General features: G+C 41.7%; 1 protein-coding gene across 1 annotated transcript in view; it reads left to right on the top strand.

Annotated features, from left to right (window-relative positions):
* Nucleotides 1–1571: 1571 nt before the first annotated feature.
* Ahcyl2 (adenosylhomocysteinase like 2) overlaps nucleotides 1572–21694 on the top strand; it is a 160285-nt gene continuing 140162 nt past the window's right edge. The window contains exon 1 of the mRNA XM_090333276.1: nucleotides 1572–1993. Coding sequence (XP_090189402.1) covers nucleotides 1637–1993 — 357 coding nt within the window. The 5' untranslated portion in view covers nucleotides 1572–1636. The remainder of the gene's footprint in view (nucleotides 1994–21694) is intronic.

Consider the following 21694-nt stretch of genomic DNA (forward strand, 5'->3'; position numbering starts at 1 on the left):
TTAATTGAAGATATAGTTTTCACAGACTTTGCTGCCTTTGAACCGAGGTCCTCAGATTAGTTATTTTTATCAAATCATTAATTTCTTTTTATTGTTAAAATAAATTATTGGGAAACAATTCTTCAAGTCTGTAACTATTCCACTATTTTGTGTAAATTGTCTTATTATATAGCCTAGGCTAGCCTTGAACTCAAGATCCTCCCCAAGTGCCCCCTGCCCCACCTTCCTCTAGTGCTGGAATTATAGGAGTGTACCACCATTTCTCCGTAACTTTTTTTTTTTGGCCAGTACTGGGGCTTGAACTCAGGGCCTGAGCTCTGTCCTTGGGCTTTCTCAAGGCTAGAGCCCAACCACTTGAGCCATGCACAGCTTCCAGCTTTTTCTATGCATGTTATACTAAGGAATTGAACCCTTGTCTTCGTGTATGCTAGGCAAACATTCTACCATTAGGCCAAACTCCTGGCCTCATAACTCCTTGTTTTTAAAAATGAAACTGCCAAGGGCCGGGAGTTTGGCCTAGTGGTAGAGTGCCTGCCTCGCATGCAGGTTCGATTCCTCCGTATCACATACATAGAAAAAGCCAGAAGTGGTGTGGTGGCTCAGGGTAGAACACTAGCCTTGAGGAAAGTCCAAGGACAGTGCTCAGACCCTGAGCTCAAGCCCAGGACTGGGGAAAAAAAAACAAAAATCAAAAAAAAACTGCCTATATGCCTTTGAATTGGGCTCTAAATGTAAAATTGTAAAAAGAGACTACAGAAAGGTTCAAAGAAAACCACCCAAATGAATCACTTGAGAAAATTATTTGGATTTCATTTAGTGTTTTGCTATGCTACTTATGTATCTAAATCCCAGATTACTTCCACATAAATACTGGGTCAAAAGATTTGGCCTCATTTAAAGCACTGGGTTATTTTCTCAGCAGTGAACGTTTTGGATATCAGGTTTCGCTTCCAAACCTAGAAATGTGCTAGGAATTGCCACAGCAGCAAACCCTATTTTATTTCTTCCAAATTGTGAGCCACTGAAATTCTGGAAGATGTTGAGTCAGGGAGGAAAAAGTAAACCCCTCAAGCCTGGAGCCCGCGCTCTCCTCACGTGATGCGGCGCTTTTCCCTCAAAGGCCGCCCATGTGATCGCTGACCCGCGTGCAGCTCCGAGAGGAGGTTCAAGCTGTCATACCCCCCTCCACTTTCTTTGGGGTTTCTGGCATTCTCTACCCGGAAGCCGCGATTCCTTGGGAAATGTTTCTCTCCCTCAGGTCCTTCCCTTCTTTTCGCAACGAAACCCTACTTTCCGGGAGAGAGAGGAACTACAACTCCCAGAAGGCCCCGCGCCCCACCACACTGAGCCTGTCGGGAGCTGAGGTCCCGTAGTCTTCTTGGCGCGTGGGGCCGGGAGCAAGCGCACTACAGGTTCCGTGGCACCTCGCGAGGGAGTTGGGCTAGGGGCGGGGCGGGGCTGGAGGGCCCGGGGCTGGCTGCGGGCAGGCGGGAGGGCGGGCGGGTGGAGGAAGGGGGTGGGAGCGGAGGCGATGGAGGGGCGGAGTGGGGGAATGGGGGAGGGAAGAGGAAGGGAACCAGGAGGCGGGGCCGAGCCGGAGCTGGAGTCTGTGCCGGCGGCCGCATCGGAGGCGGTGATGTCGGTGCAGGTTGTGTCAGCAGCGGCTGCTGCCAAGGTGCCTGAGGTGGAGCTGAAGGACCTGAGCCCATCCGAGCCGGAGCCCCAGCTAGGATTGAGCACGGCGTCCCTGAGCTCCATGGCCCCTCCGGCGGGCGGCGGAGACCCCGAGGCTCCAACTCCCGCCGCCGAGCGGCCCCCGGCCCCTGGCTCGGGGCCCGCCGCGGCTCTCAGCCCTGCGGCCGGGAAGGTGCCTCAGGCCTCGGCCATGAAAAGGAGCGACCCGCACCATCAGCACCAGCGGCACCGCGACGGCGGCGAGGCCCTGATCAGCCCCGACGGCACCGTCACCGAGGCGCCGCGCACCGTCAAGAAGGTACTGGGGCCGGGCTGCCTCTCAGAGGAAGCGAGGGAGGGGAGGGGAGCTGCAGACACTCCGAGCACGACCGCACCTCCCTCCACGCCCTCCTTTTTGAGCCGAAGAGCAGAGACCCCCGCGCTCCTCCTAAGCTCACTCTTGGACCTGCCTCCTCCTGGCGCCCGGCGCCGGGAAGTGCAGACTCCAGGTAGCGCAGTCGTACTTGGCTGTGCAGAACATGGAGGTAGCACTCTCCTCTACTACTTGGAATAGACAGACTGAGCAGAGGCTTCTCATACATATTATGCTCCCGCCACCGCCGCCCCCCCCTTCCCGGTGTTATTTTCCAGTCTATTCGGGGAGGAGACCCCGATGGTCTTGCAGTTTCTCTTGTGTTGACCCGGCAACAAGGGTGGAAAGATCTCTTCTACTTGGAGAGCGAGTAAGCAGTAGTTGAGTTCGCATTGAAATCCTGGTTTTCTGTACAGATAATGACTTTCCGCCTTTCTGTGGCCCACCGCTTCCATTGAGCCGTACTCGTGCCGTATCCTTCCTTTCCAGCTATACGCGTGCATCCTCTTGGGTTTGTACGAGGACGACAGGGAAATTCTTCCTAATCTTAAGAAGTTTGTTCTCTCTGCTCAGTAGTTAGTCACCGGGATAATTCGATGGTATATGAAGAAAATGATTTGTCTTGGTTCCTTCACTAGGATCTGAAAATGCTAGGAAAGAAATGCTGCTACTGTTGGGAAAGCGAACGTTGTGGGACTTTTTGTCCTAGCTACCTGCTTCTTTCGTACAGTTTTGAGGCCTCAGGACAACAAGGAGTAAGGGCACCTAGCTGTGTGAATACTCCTGTGTTTCTTGGGCATTGGCTACATGATCCTCCACCTTCTGTCAGTCAGCCTCTGTCTTCTCTTCTCTCCCTCCTCAGCTCTAAATCAACACAGAAAAAAACTATTAAAAGGGCAGATATGGATCATCTAAAAACGGATTGTTGTCAAAATTTCTAGGCACAATATGAACACAGTATTGTTTTTACAGTTTTTGAATGATTTTTAATTATTCTGACAGAACAGCAATTTGTGATGTGAACTCTGTATCGGTTTTACCAAGTAGGGCTTAGCTGAATTGGAATCTTGGATGCAGCCAAACATTTCGTTGTAATTGTCAGATAATTAAGGTGTTGTAGATAACCTTTCCCTTCTAACTACCTAAATAGTGTAACAAATTATACCACAGGCAAAACTGCTTCAGGACACGTTCTTGTTATTTGCAATATTAAACTTCTGGGAGGAATTAGAGTTTAAAGAGGCTGTGTGGGCACTACTGCTGAAAGTATCTTGATATGAGTTGGGAATCTGAAGCATATTTCTGACTGGTGATGGTGACTTGCTGACCAACTCTTTTTCTTGTAATTAAGAGTCATTTTCTTAGCCTGGAACTGGTGGTTCATGCCTGTAATCCTAGCTACTCAGGAGGCTGAGATTCAAGGATCATGATTTGAAGCCAACCGAGGCAAGGAACACCTGTGAGCTTCTTATCTCCAGCTAACTACCAAAAAGTGTGAAGTGGAACTGTGGCTCCAGTGCTACTTTGAGCAAAAGCAGCTCAGGGACAGTACCCAGGCCCTCAGTAAAAGCTCCAGAACTGGAACAGCAACAATAACAAAGTGTTTTGTTTTTTTTTTAATCTGTAATTTGATTGGATCTTTTGAGGGCAAAATGTGTAATGAATTGCTTTCATACCATGGAGTTTATAGTCAGGCAGACCTGGATTTGAGTTCTGGTACCCCTAGAATTTGAGTACTTTCCAAGTTCCACAAGTCAATTTCTTTTGTAAAATGAATATACTAAGTAATAGGAATAAGTATTAAAGATTAAGTATTAGAAATATTTGTGAAGGTCTTAAACTGAACTTGTCACTTATCATAGGGACATAGAAATGATCTGCTATTAAGAAAAATTGAATTTTTTTTTTTGCCAGTCCTGGACTCAGAGTCTGAACACTGTCCTTGGGTTTTCCTCAAGGTTAGAGCTCTACCACTTGAGCCACAGCGCCACTTCTGGCTTTTTTCTATGTATGTGGTACTGAGGAATCAATCCTGGGTCTTTGTGCATGCTAGGCAAGCACTCTACCACTAGGCCAAACTTCTGGCCCTGAAAAATTGATTTTTTTTTTCCCTTGGGTCATAGGACTTGAACTTGTCCTGGGTGCTGTCCTTGAGCTCTTCAACTCAAGGATACCATGCTACCCTTGAGCCAAGCCCCACTTCTCATTTTCTAGATGTTAACTGAAGATAAGAGTCTCAGGTCCTTTTGTGCCTGGGATCGCTTTGAACCTTGAGGATTACAGGCATGAGCCACTCTGCCCAGCAGAAAAAATGGATTTTTATTTTGTTATGGCTTAAGGCTTAAGTGCATGTTACTGTGAATTCTGAAAGGTACACATAGTTCAGTAGATTCGTGTGTGTGTGTGTGTGTGTGTGTGTGTGTGTGTGTGTGTGTGTGTGTGTGTGGTCATTGGACTCTGGTACACATAGTTCAGTAGATTCGTGTGTGTGTGTGTGTGTGTGTTGGTCATTGGACTCTGGGCCTGGGTGCTGTCCCTGAGCTCTTAAGCTCAAGTCTACCATCTTAACCCTGGATCCTCAGCACCACTTCCAGTTTTCTGGCAGTTAATTGGAGATAAGAATCTCATGTTCTTTAGTGTCCAGGCTGGCTTTGAGCCTTGATCCTCAGATCTCAGTCTCCTGAGTAGCTAGGATTACAGGCATGAGCCACTGAGCCCAGCAGTTTGGTAGATTCCGTATAAAGGAATTACAAAATCACAGGCCAGCACACAGGCCGGAGTATTTTTCTTCTTGGCCATCTTCCTTGTTGCTGAACCACCGCCTTCCTGTATTTTCAGTATCAAAATATATGTTTCATGATTCTAGATTTACTCAGCAGCCCCAAGGCTATGGAAGACAGGGTTGAGCTTGTCTTACAATGTTAATTGCACCAAGAAACAATTTCTTGGCTGAAAGTTAATTGAGTGAAGTTCTGGGCAAGCATGAAGCTTATGACTTAAGTGAGGGCATTGTTGAACCTTTTTTTTTTTCTTTAAAGAGAGGATCATGACTAGTGTTGAACTCACCTAAAATCCTGTTTTAGCTTCCAAAGTGCTGGGATTATAGGTATGCAATATCACATCTGATTTTGAGCTGTTTTTAGGGAGGCAAAATCTTATAATTTCCTAATAATAAAATTGGTTAAATGAAAATAAGACCAATCTTTCTCAAGTGGAAAGTCACTTCACTAAGAAACTGCATTGTGATATTTTGATTTGTTGATCCTTTCTTGATTTTTTTTTTTTTTTGGTCAATCATGGGGCTTGAACTCTGGCCCTGGGCCCTGAACACTTCAGCTTAAGACTACCACCCTAACCCTGGGCCTGGGCATTGCCCTGAGCTCTTCAGCTACAGGATATCACCATACCCCTTGAGCCACAGCCCCACTTCCTGTTTTCTAGTGGTTTGGAGGTAAGGATAAGTCTTTAGCACATGGGCTGGCTTTGAGCTGTGATCCTCAGATCTCAGCCTCCTGAGTAGCTAGGATTACAGGCATGAGCCACCATGCTGCCCAGCAAGCCTTTCTTGATTCTTCTTTTCAATTTAAATACTTATTCTGACTTTGGCTCCCTTCTGCTTTAATTAAGGTATGTGGAAAGACTGGCAATATTAGGATTAGAATAGTTGCCTTTGACCTGTAACCAGTGACTGTTGCTTTTAATTCTTTTTGTAGCTGTCATGTACATTTATGTTCAATCATATTTCCATTGATGTTTTCTCTTATTTAAGAGTGTGTACATCTACACAAGGGAAATGAACTTTTTATAAGAGCCCAAATTCCCAAGTGTAGTAGTTAATATAAATGAACATATGGTGTTCTTGTTATTCAGGCACATTTCATCTTTGGCACCTGTCTTTATCTTGTAACTTGTGTTTCTCTGGGGTCAGATCTTACCATTATGATTATACTTAATATTTTTCATAAATCCACCTTAAGTGAACTCAGCAAACCAAAACTCTCTAAAGATGTAATTTGTGAAATGGAAACTTTCATGGTGAATGTCCTAATTACTGAGAGGATTTTTCCCTGTGTTCTGTGTTCTTGTAAGTGGGTATTAGGAATGCCAGACACAGTAGAGAAAACAAGGCACAAAGAAGTTAAAAACTTTTTTTTTTTTTTTGCCAATCCTGGGCTTGAGCTCAGGGTCTCAGCACTGTTCTTGGGCCAGAGCTCTACTACCACTTGAGCCTCAGCACCACTTCTGGCTTTATTCTATGTCTGTGGTACCAAGGAATCAAACCCGGATCTTTGTGCATGTTAGACAAGCACTCTACCACTAGGCTAAACTCCCGGTCCAAAAGTTAACAGCAGTATGTCGGCTAACCAAAGAACTTAACTAATCTGTGTTTAATCACTATGGGCAATGACTATGTTCAAATAGACTCCATATTTCTCTTGGCAAACATACCTAACTTGCCCTGGCTTTTTGCTTTCAAAAGAGAATGAGTTGAGCCATGTTAGTGCCTTCTTGCCCTGAATTGTTTAAGCTTTTGATTAGGTTAATTATAGATTACTGAAACTGAGTGTTTTGGATTTAGGCATGGGAATGTGGGAGCAGCATAACTTTGCCAGTTAGAAAAGTACAGCTTGACGGAATTCAGTAAGGCAATTGGCAATTGGACCCTAATAACAGTACCACTAATTGGCTTTTTATGTGCCAGGAATTGTCATACATATCTCTGTAATCCTGACAAAAACACGTTGAGCTATAGGTGGCATTTTTCCCATTTTACAGATGAGGAAGTGTGGGACAAAGAGTGGTGGCTCACGCCTGTAATCCTAGCTAGGATGCTGAGATCTGAGTATTATCAGTTCCAAGCCAGCCCAGGCACTACAAAGCTGTGAGACTCTTATCTCCAGTTAATCTCTAGAAAATGTGTAGTAGGGTGTGACTCAAGGGTAGAGCGGTAGCCTTGAGCTGAAGAGCTTAGAAACAGCACCCAGGCCCAGAGTTCAAGCCCCATGCTCTCCCTCCACCCCCCCAAAAAAAGAGTGCCATGTCCAAGGTTATATATCTAAAAAGTGTTCTGAGCTGGTGCTTAAACCTATATCTATTTATTTCCATAGCCTATGTCCTAGGCATTTCTTTTCTAATTTTGTAGATGCTGGGCTTTTTGCCTCTTGCCAGAAGTCTAAGTGAACTTTCTAAGGTGTGTCAGTCTGGCTAAGGCTTAGGTCATCTAGAAAAGCAAGTAAGAAGAGTGAATCAAGCTTTAAGAAGAAGATGGGAGGGCCGGGAGTTTGGCCTAGTGGTTAAAGTGCTTGCCTAGCATGCATGAAGACCTGGGTTCGATTCCTCAGTACCACATACATAGAAAAAAGCCGGAAGTGGTGCTGAGGCTCAAGTGGTAGAGCTCTAGCCTTGAGAAAGTCCAAGGACAGTGCTCAGGCCCTGAGCTCAAGCCCAGGACTGGCAAAAAAAGAAGAAGATGGGAGACATGCAAATGTAGAACTTAAAAGAGTTATAAAATCAGATGAGGTGAAGAATGTTTCATGAAAGCACATTTCAAGATCCAGGATATAGTCTCATATTTGTAATTAATTGGTAATCTGACAGATTTATCTTTTTTATTCTTAGACAGTTTCATTGTGCATCCTAGGTTGGTTGAATTTGGATTGAGGCTAGCCTAGGCTTGTGATAAACTAGTAATAAACTAGCATCCACATCTCTAAGAGTTGGAATTACAGATGTGTGCCACCATATCCTTTTTTTTTTTTTTTTGGCCAGTCCTGGGGCTTGAACTCAGGACTTGGGTACTGTCCCTGAGCCTCATTTTGCTCAAGGCTAGAGCTCTACCACTTGAGCCACAGCACTTCTTCTGGCATTTTTGAATAGTTTATTGAAGATGTTGGAGATGAGAGTCTTATGGGGACTTTTCTGCCTGGGCTGGCTTTGAACTGTGATCCTCAGACCTCAGAGTCTCCAAAGTAGTAAGGATTACAGGCATGAACCATCAGTGTGTGGCTACCACATTCAGTTTTGTTTTTTTTGCCCTGGGGCTTGAACTTAGGCCTTGGGCACTGTCATTGGACACTTTTTGCTCAAGGCTAGTGCTCTGCCACTTGAGCCACAGGGCCACTTCTGCCTTTTTCTGTGTATATGGTACCTAGGAATCAAACCCAGGGCCTTGTGCATGTGAGGTGAGCATTCTACCACTAGGCTATGCTCCCAGCCCTACCACATTCAGTTTTATGTTGACTTGTTATTGGTCTTGAGGCTTGAACTCAGGGCCTAGGCACTGTCCATGAGCTCTTTTGCTCAAAGCTAGCATTTTCCTACTTCCAGTTTTCTGCCTGAACTGGCTTTGAACTGTGATCCTCAGATTTCAGCCTCCTGAGTAGCTAGTGAGTCACCAGTAGCTAGTAGCTGTGTCACCAGTGCCCCACTTATCCTGACTTTTAAAGTCACAAATAAGTCTGGACTACCTGAGGAAAGCATTCTTCCTTTCTTTTCTTTTTTCTTTCTTTCTTTTTTTTTTTGCCAGTCCTGGGCTTGAGCTCAGGGTCTGAGCACTGTCCTTGGACTTTCTCAAGGCTAGAGCTCTACCACTTGAGCCGCAGCTGGTACTGAGGAATTGAACCCTGGTCTTCATACATACTGGCAAGCACTCTACCACTAGGCCAAACTCTCAGCCCATCATTCCTCCTTTCTCAGCTAATATTTTTTATCTGTTCTCTATCACCTTCTCTCTGAATCTATCTCTGCTTAAATTGTTTGGAAATTAGAAAATAAAGCATAACATCAGCATTTCCTACTGTAAATGAGATACAGTACTAGTGCCTGGCTCAACATATGTGTACTCTTCTATTTAATCCTCTTAGGTGCTCTTAAAGATAGTAGTAAAGTATTGTTATCATTTTACTGAGAAAAGAGAATGGAAACATTAAAGAATTCAAGAGGTGGGGGGAGGGAAATGGGAACAAAAACATGAGCAGGGGTATCAATGTGTGAGAAGTAATGCCTGGTGAATAAAACTGTAACCCCTCTATATATTATCCTGACAATGATAATAATAATGATGATGATAATAAAAAAGGATTCTAGGTTGTGGGCTGGGAATTTGGCTTAGTGGTAGAGTACTTGCATAGCATGCACGAAGACCTTGGTTTGATTCCTCAGTATCACATACATAGAAAAAAAGCTGGAAGTGGTTCTGTGGCTCAAGTGGTAGAGCTCAGCCTTGAGAAAGTCTAAGGATAGTGCTCAGGCCCTGAGTTCAAGGCCCAGGACTGGCAAAAATAAATAAATAAATAAAAGAATTCAAGATTGCGCAATAATATGATGGGACTAACAGAATCCTAATGTTTGACCAAAGCTCCAATTCTATAACTTTTCTATTCGGATATTTTTTCACTCAAAACTCAGGAGTGAACTTTCTGAACCTTTTAAATCCCCCCCCCCTTTTTTTTGTCATTAAGACTTGAACTCTGTGCCTGGGCACTTCCTGATCTCTTTTTGCTCAAGGCTAGCACTCAACCACTTTGAGCCACAGCTCCACTTCTGTTTTTCTTGTGGTTAATGAGAATTAAGAGTCTCAGGGATTTCACTGTTCGGCTGGCTGCAAATTTCAATCCTCAGATTTCTGCCTCCTAAGTAGCTAAAATTATAGGCATGAACCACAGTGCCCAGCTGTTGTTATTCTTTTTTTTCTTCTGATTATGGGGCTTGAACTGTGCCTGATCAGTGTCCTTGAGCTTTTTTTTCCCCCCAATCCTGGGGCTTGAACTCAGGGTGTGAGCACTGTCCTTGGACTTTCTCAAGGCTAAAGCTCTACCAGTTGGCTTTTTCTATGTATGTTGTACTGAGGAATTAAACCCAGGTCTTCATGCATGCTAGGCAAGCACTCTACCACTAGGCCAAACCCGTGGCCCCCTGTCTCTGAGCTTTTATGCTCAAGACTAGCACTCTACCATTTTGAGCCACAACACTATTTTTTGTTTTCTGGGGTTTAATTGAAGCTAAGAGTCTCATGGACTTTCCTGCTTGGGGTAGCTTTGAACATAATTCTTAGATCTTAACCTCCTGAGTAGCTTGGATTACATGGGCAAAACACTGCATCAGACTTCCTCATAATTTTATTAAATGAGTAGTTTTAGCTTTATTTTATAGATGAGAAAGTACAGATTTAAAGAGAGTAATTAACTTGCCCAAGGCTTTACCAATCTGTGATACCTTTGGGATCAGTGAGATGAAACATTGCCTATAGCAACAGTAGAAGGTTTTGTCACATTGCCAGTCCTCTACTGCTGTGACCAAACACTCAAATGAAGTCTGCTTAAGTTTCTAAGACTGTTCTGTTCAACCCTGCCTTTTTTTTTTTTTTTTTGCCAGTTCCTACGATTGAACTCAGGGCCTGAGCACTGTCTTTGGGCTTTCTCAAGGCCTAGTGCTCTACCGCTTGAACCACAGCACAACTTCTGTTTTTTCTATGTATGTGGTACCAAGGAATCAAACCCAGGTCTTTGTGCATGCTAGGCAAGCACTCTACCACTAGGCAAAACTCCCGACCTCATCTGTGTAACCCCTTTGGATCTCAGGATCCATCCTCTTCCACAAAGAGGCATAAACCATCATGCCTCACGTTTTTGTTTATTTCATTCACTACTTAGCATCCTGTCCTGCATTATCTTCTTAATACTTAGTTCCTTTGCTATTCTCATTCTTTCAAAAGATTCTTTTCATATCCTACCATGATATTGTTTCCAACAATTCCTTCCATTATTAGCAAAATCCCCATGTATTGTTGGCCACAAAGCTTTCAGTGGTATTGTTCGTATTGGCACCTGGTATCTAGAATTATATTGGTATACACCCAGCTTTGGCATCTTGTTTGGCATTACTAATCTTGACGTCTTTGCCAAATGAATGCTGTTATTTTCAATGGTGTGTTTTGTTAATGTCATTGAAACAAGTTCTCCATCCTGGAAGCTACCTCATACTTTTTCTGTCAATTTTTTTTTTCTGTTCATTTTAATTGAAATTGACTTCTGTTGCTATAGAACTCTGAATAATACACTAGTTGATTCTAGCCTGTCACTTTAGTTGACATCCACCCATAGATTTGAGAATTGATAGAAAAATTGGGAAAGCCAGGCAGATTTTCATGACTGTAAATCACCAACTGTATGTGTATAATCAGCATGGGTCTTTGATAGTATACATTTTCCTAGTAAGCTCACTTTCCCACTGCAAGTGACTATTTCAGACTTTTTTTTGTGTGTCAGTTCTGGAGGCTTTAGCTCCACTTCTGGCTTTCTGGTGGTTAATTGGAGAAAAGGCTGTCATGGACTTTCTTGCTGGGACTGGCTTCGAACTGTAATCATCAGCTGTCAGCCTCCTGAGTAGCTAAGATTACATGCATGAGCCGCCAGCACCTGGCTCTTTTTTTTTTTCTTGTCAGTTTTGGGGCTTGAACTCTGGGCTTGGGCACTGTCTATGAGCTCTTCAGCTCATGGCTCTACCAGTTGAGCCACAGCATCACTTCCAGTTAATTGAAGCTAAAAAGGACTTTGGTTCCTTGGGCTGGCTTTGAACCACAATCATCCAATCTCAGCCTCCTGAGTAGTTCATTTTTTATTTATTTTTACCAGTCCTGAGGCTTGAAATCAGGGTCTGGACACTGTCTTTAGGCTTTCACAAGAAGAGAGCTCTATTACTTGAGTTATAGCACCATTTCTGACTTTTTCTGTGTATGTGACATCAGGGAATGGAACCCAGGGCTTTGTGCATGTTAGGCAAGCATTCTACCCCTAGGCCGAATTCCCAGCCTTTCTTTTTAAATGCCAATAGTTCTGGGTTTACCTAGGTGCTCTCTGGACTTTGATGCTCAAGGCCACTGCTATACCACTTGCACATCTCCACTTCCACCTTTTTATTGGTTAATTAAGGATAAGAGTCTTACGGACTTTCCTGTCTTGGCTGGCTTGGAACTTTGATCCTCAGCTCTCAACCTCCTGAGTAATAGGATAATAATGAGACCTATGTGTTTTTCCTTTAAACCCAATGCTTACCTTAAAGGCAGAAGTTACCAAACAAGAACTTCTTTATCTTTGTACCTCTTCATCTACAAACCTTTGTGATGGGACTCATTTTCTTTTTCCTTCCTTCTAACATACAAAAAGTGTCTTCTTTCCACCAAGATCAGTTCCTACACAGATGCTATAATCACATCCTCTCCTGTGAAATAATCTTATTTTTTTTTCTTCATTAGATCCTATCTTTCAGTATTCAGAATTGCTCTCCTATCTCCCATTTGATGTTATTATCCTTCATCTTGTATATTTTCTTTGTTACTGTTCTGTCTTTGTATTTTTTCCCCCATAGCCAAGCTTTCTAAAGGGGTCTTTTTTTGTTCACTTTTTTTTTGTTTGTTTGTGAGCCATGGGGCTCGAACTTGGTCTGAGTGCTATCCCTGAGCTCTTCAGCTCAAGCTACCACCCTACCCCTGGGTCTGGGCGTTGTCCCTCAGCACTTCAGCTCCAGTCTACTGCCCTACCTTGAGCCAAGCCTCCACTTCCCATTTTCTAGAGGTTAATTGGAGATAAGAGTCTCAGATCCTTTTGTGCCTGGGTTGGCTTTGAACCTTGATCCTCAGATCTCAGCTTCCTGATTAGTTAGGAGTACATGCGTCTGGTTTAAAGGAGTCTTTTTTTTTTTTCCTTTTTTTTTTGAGGGGAGTTTCAACTGTATGTCTTTTTTTTTTTTTTTTTTTTGTCTTGTCCTGGGGATTGAACCCTGGACCTTGCACTTGGTAGACAAGTGCTTTGCCACTAAGTTGTATCCCAGCCCTCTAAAGAGGTTTTCTATACATGCTAGACATACTTTTTTTTTTTTCCACTGTGAACTCCTTAAACCATTCTTGTTATAACATTCTGTCCAGAACAAAACCCTGTTGCTTCAAGTTGCTAATGTCCATCAGATTGGGAGACATGGTGTTCTCTTTTTTTCATTCCTCATCTTATTAGATTTCTTAGTAGCATGTAGCACTGATTCCTTAAGAAACACTTTACTCCCTTGCTGACATCACTAGTTTCATTGGATTTTTCTGGCTGTGCCTCAGTCTTTTCTTTTTGCCCTTTTTCTTTGGTCTTGGGTCCTCTATTCTTTTCATATGTTTTCTCAAGTCACTTACACCATCTTATCTCTTTAAATATCATCTACATGTCTGCAATTTCCAGAAGTATTCCTTTAGCTAAGCTCCTCTTCAGAATGTCAACATTATGTAATACAGCTAGCTACATATGAAACTCAACAATTGTATGTCTAAAACCAATCCTCCCCTTTATTGTGAAGTGAACCCAGAAGCTTGTTTAAGCTGTAGGTAAATAGTCTGCCACTTAGCTACATTCAGCCGTTAAAACTGTTTTTGTTTTGTTTTGTTTGTTTGTTTTTGTTCTTGTTAGTTGTGGAGCTCAGGACCTGGGTGCTGCCCCTGAACTTTTCTAGTCACTTTTCTGTATCACTTTGAGCCACTGCTTTACTTGGAGTTTTCTGGTGATTAATTAGAGATAAGAGTCTCAAGCCAGGCCCAGTGGCTCACACCTGTAATCCTAGCTACTCTGGAGGCTGAGGTCTGAGGATTGAGGTTCAAAGCCACCCCTGGGCACTGTAGTCCATGAGAGTCTTGTCTCCAATTAACCATTAGAGAATGGGAAATGGCACTGTGGCTCTAGAGGTGGGGCGGTAGCTTTGAGCTGAAGAGCTCAGGGACAACACCCTGGCCCAGAGTTGAAGCCTAGGGCTGGCCCAAAAAGAAAAAAAATTGAGTCTCATAGACTTTCTTGCCTAGGCTGGCATTAAACCTTAATCCTGAGAGCTCATCCTCCTGAATAGCTAAGATTACAGATATAAACCACCAATGCCTGGCTAAAATTGAATTTTTACCAGTCCTGGGGCTTGGACTCAGGGCCTGAGCACTGTCCTTGGACACCTTTTGCTCAAGGCTAGCACTTTACCAAACTTGAGCCACAGCAGCACTTCCAGCTTTTTCTGTGTATTTGGTACTGAGAAATTGAACCGCAGCTTTGTGCATGCTAGGCAAGCACTTTACCACTAGGCCATGCTCCTGGCCCCATGCATTTTTTAATTTAGCCAATTCCAAAAAATATATTTTTGATATCTTGTATCAGTTGACGCTTTTATTTTTATTTATTTTGGTGCTTGTGATTCAACCTAGAGCATTTGCTAAACATACTATCTCTTTCTGTCTCTCTCTCTCTCTCTCTCTCTCTCTCTCTCTCTCTCTCTCTCTCTCTCTCTCTCTCTCTCTCTTTCCCATTGACTTATACTACAGCCTCTAATTATTTATCTTGGGTTGAATTTCTTGGTATCACATACACAGAAAAAGCTGTGGTTCAAGTTGTAGAGCACTAGCTTTGAGAAAGCTCAAGGGTAGTGCCATCCCTGAGTTCAAACTCAAGGAGTGGAGTGGAAAAAGAATACTCTGGAAAAGGAGCCGGGAGTTTGGCCTAGTGGTAGAATGCTTGTCTAGCATGCACAAAGACCTGGGTTCAATTCCTTGGTACCACATGCATAGAAAAAAGCCAGAAGTGGTGCTGAGGCTCGAGTGGTAGAGCTCTAACCTTGAGAAAGTCCAAGGACAGTGCTCAGGCCCTGAGCTCAAGCCCAGGACTGGCAAAAAAAAAAAAAAAAAGAATACTCTGGAAAATACACCTATGGGGTCTCATTATACGTAGGGACAGTTTGTTAAGCTCGGAATCATTTAGATCCTTGTTGCTCACAGTGACCCTTGATACTTGTGATCAACTGGAAGAAAGGAACAGTTTCAGGTAACTCTGATTCTCTTCTAGTATCTACTAGCTAGCAACTCACGTTTTACTTATTAACTAGATGTTACTTTTAGCAGTTTATTCATTTCTTGTTCTGTAAAACTTTAGGGTAGAAAGACCATAAAATTGTTTTAGGGAAGAGTGGAAACTTAAATCCTTTTTGTTTGTTTGTTTGATTTTGTGCCTGTCCTAGGGCTTGAACTTAAGGCCTGGGTACTGTCTTTGAGCTTTTGTGTTAAATGCTCTACCACTTGAAACACAGCTGACTTCTGGTGTTTTTGGTGATTTATTGGAGGTAAGAGTCTCATGAACTTTCCTGCCTAGCCTGGCATGAATTACCATTCTCAGATCTCAGCCTTCTAAGTAGCTAAGGTGATAGGTGTGAGTTACTGGCACCCAGCTAATACTACCGCTTTTAAGACCTGTAATACACACAGAGCTATAGAAATAGGCATAAGGCCAGGCACCGTGGCTCATGCCTATAATCCTAGCTACTCAGGAGGCTGAGATCTGAGGATCACGGTTCAAAGTCAGCCTGGGCACTAAAAAGTTTGTGAGACTCATCTCCAGTTAATCACCAGAAAACTGGAAGTGGTGCTGTGGTTTTAAGGGGTAGGGCGGTACTCGAGCTGAAAAGCTCAGGGACAACTCCTAGGCCCTAGAGTTTGAGTCCTACGACTGACAAAAAAAAGAAAAAAAAAGGAAATAGGCCTCAGTATACAAAGTTATACACACACACCCACACACCCACCCAACCCCACCCCCACACACACACCCACACACACCCCAGGACTCCCCCAAGAACCTCTACTCAGTACTTTCCCCCATACAGATTCTATGTTTACAGAACCTATGTGTCTCCACAAAGTCCCTTACATAGACCCCCTAGAGATTTCCCATGTGGCCCCTAAGGACTTTTCTCTCACAATAATATTCAACAGGTAATGATTAAAATGGAGTTTTTTTTTTTTTTAAAGTAGAACTAGAATAGTGTTCTCTTTCATGTACTTGTAACTGAGCAAGAACATGAAGTTAAAGAGAAGGGCCATGATTGAGTCTGTGGAATGGTGAATACTATAAAGCCAGTTTTGTTTTGTTTTTTAATATGTTTGTAGAACTGCCTGTTACTGGTCCTGGACGGAAGTCATTCTCTTCTTTTTATCTCTTGGGAGCTTGTATTGGTTAAACACAGTTCCATGCCTCAGTTCCCTTGATGATAATTAATACTTTCCCATGGTATCTAAATCACATAAACCAGCCTGGGGTTGGAAGCTCAAGAAATTTTGTACTTATGTGAAAGAACTTGCTTGGTATCCTCTATGAGTGAATGTAGAAGAAAGATTGTATGTATTAGGTTTAAATTAAGCTGGTGGAAAGAGAACATCACACAATACTCAGCCAAGAAGGAAAACTTTATTCTGAACTGTACACATGTGCACGTGGTAAAGACACATGGCACCAACTTATGTAGGGAAGGAGGAAGAGTGGTTACATTGGATGAGGATGTGACCTCAGAACTTGAGACCCTTTCACAGTCTGATGGGTGGTTCAGGATGTGACCTCAGTGAAAGGGGAGATGACTGCCTCCAGGTGTGCCAGTTACCTAGGTAACTCAGGTACTGGTGGGAGACTTAGAGACAGGAAGTGGGGGGGGGGCTCCAGAACCACCTTCTTGGTGCGGGCCTTACAGTGTGAAAAGTAAAGAATTATAGTTTTTTTTTTACAGTATTGAGTTGTTTATAATTTGTTTTCATAATAGATTTGCATAAACCTTAAGAATGCCTTAGAAAAATTAGTAGTAAATTTTTCCAACTACAGCAATGTGGGTTGGGTCTTGGGGGGGGTAGAACATTTGTTTATGTTGCTTGATAGATCATTGGAAGCCATATTGCAAGATTTGTGTGTGTGTGTGTGTGTGTGTGTGTGTGTGTGTGTGTGTGTGTTTCTAGCGGCATTTTGTGAGATACATCTTGTTAGGAAGGAGGAAACAACATGTGCAGCATGCTTATGTGCATGCATACATTTGTGAAGGTTTCTATCACACAAGATAGATGCCAGAGGCATTAGCAGAATAGTTTTACAAATGTGGATTCCAGAGAGGTAAATGTTTTTCTCTTGCTGCTTAGTACATGCTCATTTTACTATAAGCCTGTTTTTAAATTTAAAAAATTCAGACACATGGAAGAGTGAATTATACTTCACTACTCAGTTTAATGATTGCTATCATTTTGCAAGTTTTTCTTTAAATTAAAACAAATTCAGAGTGTTGAAATTGAGCTTAATGCTTAGCAGATGCTAAACACTTAACCACTGAGATGTAGTTCTAGCCCAATTTTTGTGTGTCAGTACTGGGGCTTGAACTCAGGGGATGGCGGCACTGCCTTGTAGCTTTTTTACTCAAAACTGGCAGTCTACTGCTAGAACCACAGCTCCACCTACAGCTTTTTGCTGGTTAATTGGAGATCAGTCTTATAGACTTTACTGTTTGGCTGGCTTCAAACATCAATCCTCAGATCTCAGCCTCCTGAGTAGATTGGATCCCATATTCTGCAAACCTCTATTCTACTTTCTATGAGTTTCCTATTCTAGGTTAAGGAGAATCATACATAGTGCTTTTAATTTCAGTAATCTATTCTAGCATGTATCAGAATTTCATTCCTTTTGAAGACTGAATAATAAGCCATTGTATGTACCACATTCTATTTATCTGTCTATTGGTAAGTTTCTACTTTTTGGTATAAATTAGGCTGGTATGAGCCCTGGCATACACATACTTATTTGATTTATGCTTTTTATTTCTATTGGGTATATATCTAAATGTGATTGCTTGATTACAATTGATTAATATATGACAGTCTTGTATCCTGCAACTTCGTTAAACTTGTTTATTACTCAACTTTCTGAAGATTCTTTGGAATTTCTTCCGGATTATGTCATCTTCAAATGACAGTTTTATTTTTTGTATACATGCCTTAATTAGATACATCTATTGCCTTTAATGTCTTTTTCTTTCTTTATTGTATTGTCTAGATTTGAGAATCTCAGTTCAAAGCCAGCCCAGGAACTAAAGAATGTGAGATTCTTTTTTTTTCATATATTTTTATTGTAATTAATAGAACGGTTACATTATATTCACCAGATAGAGGGTATATTACTTCACAAATATTGATACCCTTTCTCATGTCATGGTCCCCATTTCCATCTTCCCCCCCACTCATCTTGATTTCCCCCCTTCCCTATCCTATTTCAGATACCCAATTAAGCATATATAGAATGTGAGATTCTTATCTTCAATTAATCACTAGAAAATGGGAGGTGGGGCTGTGGCTCAAGGGGTAGGGCTGTAGCCTTGAGCTGAAGATCTCAGGAACAACGCCCAGGCCCAGAGTTCAAGCCCCATGATCCGCCCCCCCCCAAAAAAAAAGTTATGTTTTTCTTTATATGGAGAGACTCTTTGATATTTCCTCTTAAAACTACGTGGTTGTGTTTGTATAGATGTAGTTTATAGTTCAAATCTATTGTTTCATTTTCCATAAGATCCATAGGCTGAATCCTCTTTTGGATGAAAATAGTGCAGTTTACATAACTTGGTTGGTAAGTTTATGTCTGATACTTTGGTTAAATACTTTATTCTTAGACTCAAAACTCCACAAGAGCTCAGACCATATCTATCTTGTTCACCGTATTGTTAGCATCTGACATTCTTTTTACATTTAAAGAATGATTAAGCTGGGCATCAGTGACTCATGCCTGTAATCCTAACTATTCAGGAGACTGAGATCTGAGGAAACATGGTTCAAAGCTAGCTTGGGCATGAAAGTCCTGAGACTCTTATCTCAGGAGCAGAGTTCATGCCCCACAACCTACCGACCAAAAAAAATAAAAAAGATTAAATCAAACTTATGATACTTTTGAAAACAATGATTAATGTAAATTGATTTTATTATAGGGTAAATTTTCATCCTCTATGTCTTCAAACCATTCCAAGTAGGAATTATCTAGTTTAAATAGATTTTTTTTTTAGCTGGCACCTGTGGCTCATACCAGTATTGCTAGCAACTCAGGAGACTGAGATCTGAGGATTGGAATTCAAAGTCAGCCTGGGTAGGAAAGTGTGTGAGACTTTCAATTAACCATCAGAACACCAGCAGTAGTGCTGTGGCTCAGTGTGGTAGAGAGCTGGCCTTAAGCGAAAAGTCAGGGACAGCATCCAGGCCCTAAGTCCAGGACCCATGACTGGCACCCCCCCATTCTCCCACCCCCCAAAAAAGCATTTTGTCCATTTTTCTTTTAGTCATTTAACCTGAATGTTAACAGGTTTATCATTTTCTTACATATATATCTCCCCCATTATTTATTTATTTAGCAGTGCTGAGGATCTAATCCAGTGCCTTGCACATGCTAGGCATATTCCTAGCTCTAAATAAGTTTATTTTTAAAAAGTTTAATAGTGAGGATGTAACTCAATGGTAGAGACAAGGCCTAGAATGCTGGAAGATCTGGGTTTAATCCCAACATTGTGAAAACAAATAAAACTCTTCTTTATAGTTTGTGCTATGCTTCTGCTACATAAGTTATTTTCTTTCGTTTCTAAGACTTCAGGTCTAATTAGTCATGACTTACTGGATAATTTTATAGGAACCCATTTTTACTTAACTAAAACCATTGAGATAGCTAGTTGTCAGAAAGGAATGGTTAACATCTGTTTAATAAAGTGGCATTTCTTTTGAAGAGGGGTCAGCATTTATGGTTTTTTTTTGCTATTAATAACTACATTGATTGGGGGGGTTGCTTTGAGTAAAGAATTAATATTTGGCACTTGAGACCTGCCTTCCATTTCTCTCTGCTCTGTTGACTAGACCTTACCACAACTTGGAGAACTGTTTGAACTTGCTCATCAGAAGATGTGCTGAAGGGTTTGGCTCCAAGCCTTGTTCTCTGTCCTTGAACCTTAAGTGATGTTTCAGCAAGCTTATAAGCCTATAACATTGTTACTTGTTTTCTCATAATGCTTGGTAATAACCAAAAATAATTATTGCCAGTTTGGATGCATCCATTAATCTGCACAGCTGATTATAAGTTATTTGTCACACTGCCTTCTGAGTTATTGTAATGGTTTATCAATTTTATAGTTTTTAAGATCTTTGGGGATATCCAGAAATCATTAAGTGAGAATTTTTTCATCTTCCCCAGGGTAGTGTATTTTAATCTCTGCTCATGCCTAACTACATGGCTAACATTTGTTCATTAGTATGCTCTTGAGTAAAATTAATGTTGGCACATAATAAGTGCTTAATAAATTTATTAAGCTGAGCTTCATAAATGAACCATTTATAATATACTTCTTTTAGCAACCTAGTTATCTCTCTGTCTCTTGAACATAAACCTTGATACAGTCTTAATCCAGGGAGATTTTAGTATTTTTCATTTTTTCTATATAACATTCTGAGGTAGAGTCTGTCAGATTGTGCTGATAATAAGTCTTGGAAAGAGCCCAAGGATTTTTAGTCTCTCTGGCTAGATAATAACAGGAACACTGCATATATTGACATGATGATACTTGGCAGTTCTAAAGCAATGTTAGTTTTTATTCAAGAGCATCAGGTTGAACCAGTTAAAACTCCTTTGGCTTAAAACCTACTTTGTAGATTTTACCAAGTTATATATTTATCTTGTTCAGAATTGTTCTGTAAATTGACCATGTAAATCACTTGAAGACTAAGAGACTCATCAACAAATCTGTTTGCATAAAATGGAGTTAAATGTGGCAGGCATTGTTTTGAGAATCAGAATTAGACTCTTGCCTGTCTTATGCCTCTGTCTCAATCTTGAGAAGAAAAAGAAGGGGTACCCTACCAAGACGGGTGGGGGGTGTGGGGGGGGGAGGGAAACGGGTACCAAGACATGTGAAAGGGTATCAATGTATGTGAATTAACGCACCTTCTATCTGGCAAATATCATGTAACCCTTTTACTAATTACAATAAAAAAGAAAAAAAAAAAAAAAAGAAGGGGTACCCTACGAAGGTTAGGATCTTGCCAAGGTATACTAGAGTGTTAGAGTGTATTCTTTTTTAGAGTACTTACAAGTATGAATTAGTTCTTAAACTAGCACTGGTAAACAATACAGTTTACTGATGGAAAAGCTGAATAAAATGGTCATTAAATGCCATTAAGCACTCAGGCTAAGACTCCAGAGCAGACAGCTATAGATGCAAAATATAAACACTGCATTTTGTTAATCATTCCAGTTTTTCTGTCTGTAAACAAAAATTCCATAAATTGAACCAAAAAAATGAAGAGATTAAAATGCTGATTTTTAAAAGCATATTTTAGCTTTTCATGATCATGAATTTTCAAAGGAATTAAAAAAATTACAAAAACAAGAAATAAGCCTAGTTTTTTTTTGTTGTTGTTGTTTTGCTTCTTTTTGTTTTTGGCTGGTCTTGAGGCTCACGTGGGCACTGTCCCTGAGCTGCTTTTGCTTAAGGGTAGCACTCTACCACTTGAGCCACAGCACCACTCCCAGCACCATTTCTGGCTTTTTCTGTGGATGTGGTTCTAAGAAACTGAACCCAAGGCTTTGTGTATGCAAAGCAAGCACTCTACCACTGGCCTATGCTACCACCCCTAGCTTATTTTTTTGTGGGCCTTGAATCCTTCAGGGCCTGGGCACTGTCCCCAGGCCCTTTTGCTCAAGGCTTGTGCTCTACCAGTGAGTCTCAAGGCCATTTCCAAGCCCAGTTTTTATAGTTACATCTTTCCTGAATATTATGGTTTGTCAAGTCAAACACAAGAATTTGAATTTTTATTCTATA

The sequence above is a fragment of the Megascapheus bottae genome, chromosome 5 (genome assembly GCF_031878675.1).
Source record: "Megascapheus bottae isolate mThoBot1 chromosome 5, mThoBot2.hap1, whole genome shotgun sequence".
In the NCBI taxonomy this organism is placed as follows: Eukaryota; Metazoa; Chordata; class Mammalia; order Rodentia; family Geomyidae; genus Megascapheus; species Megascapheus bottae.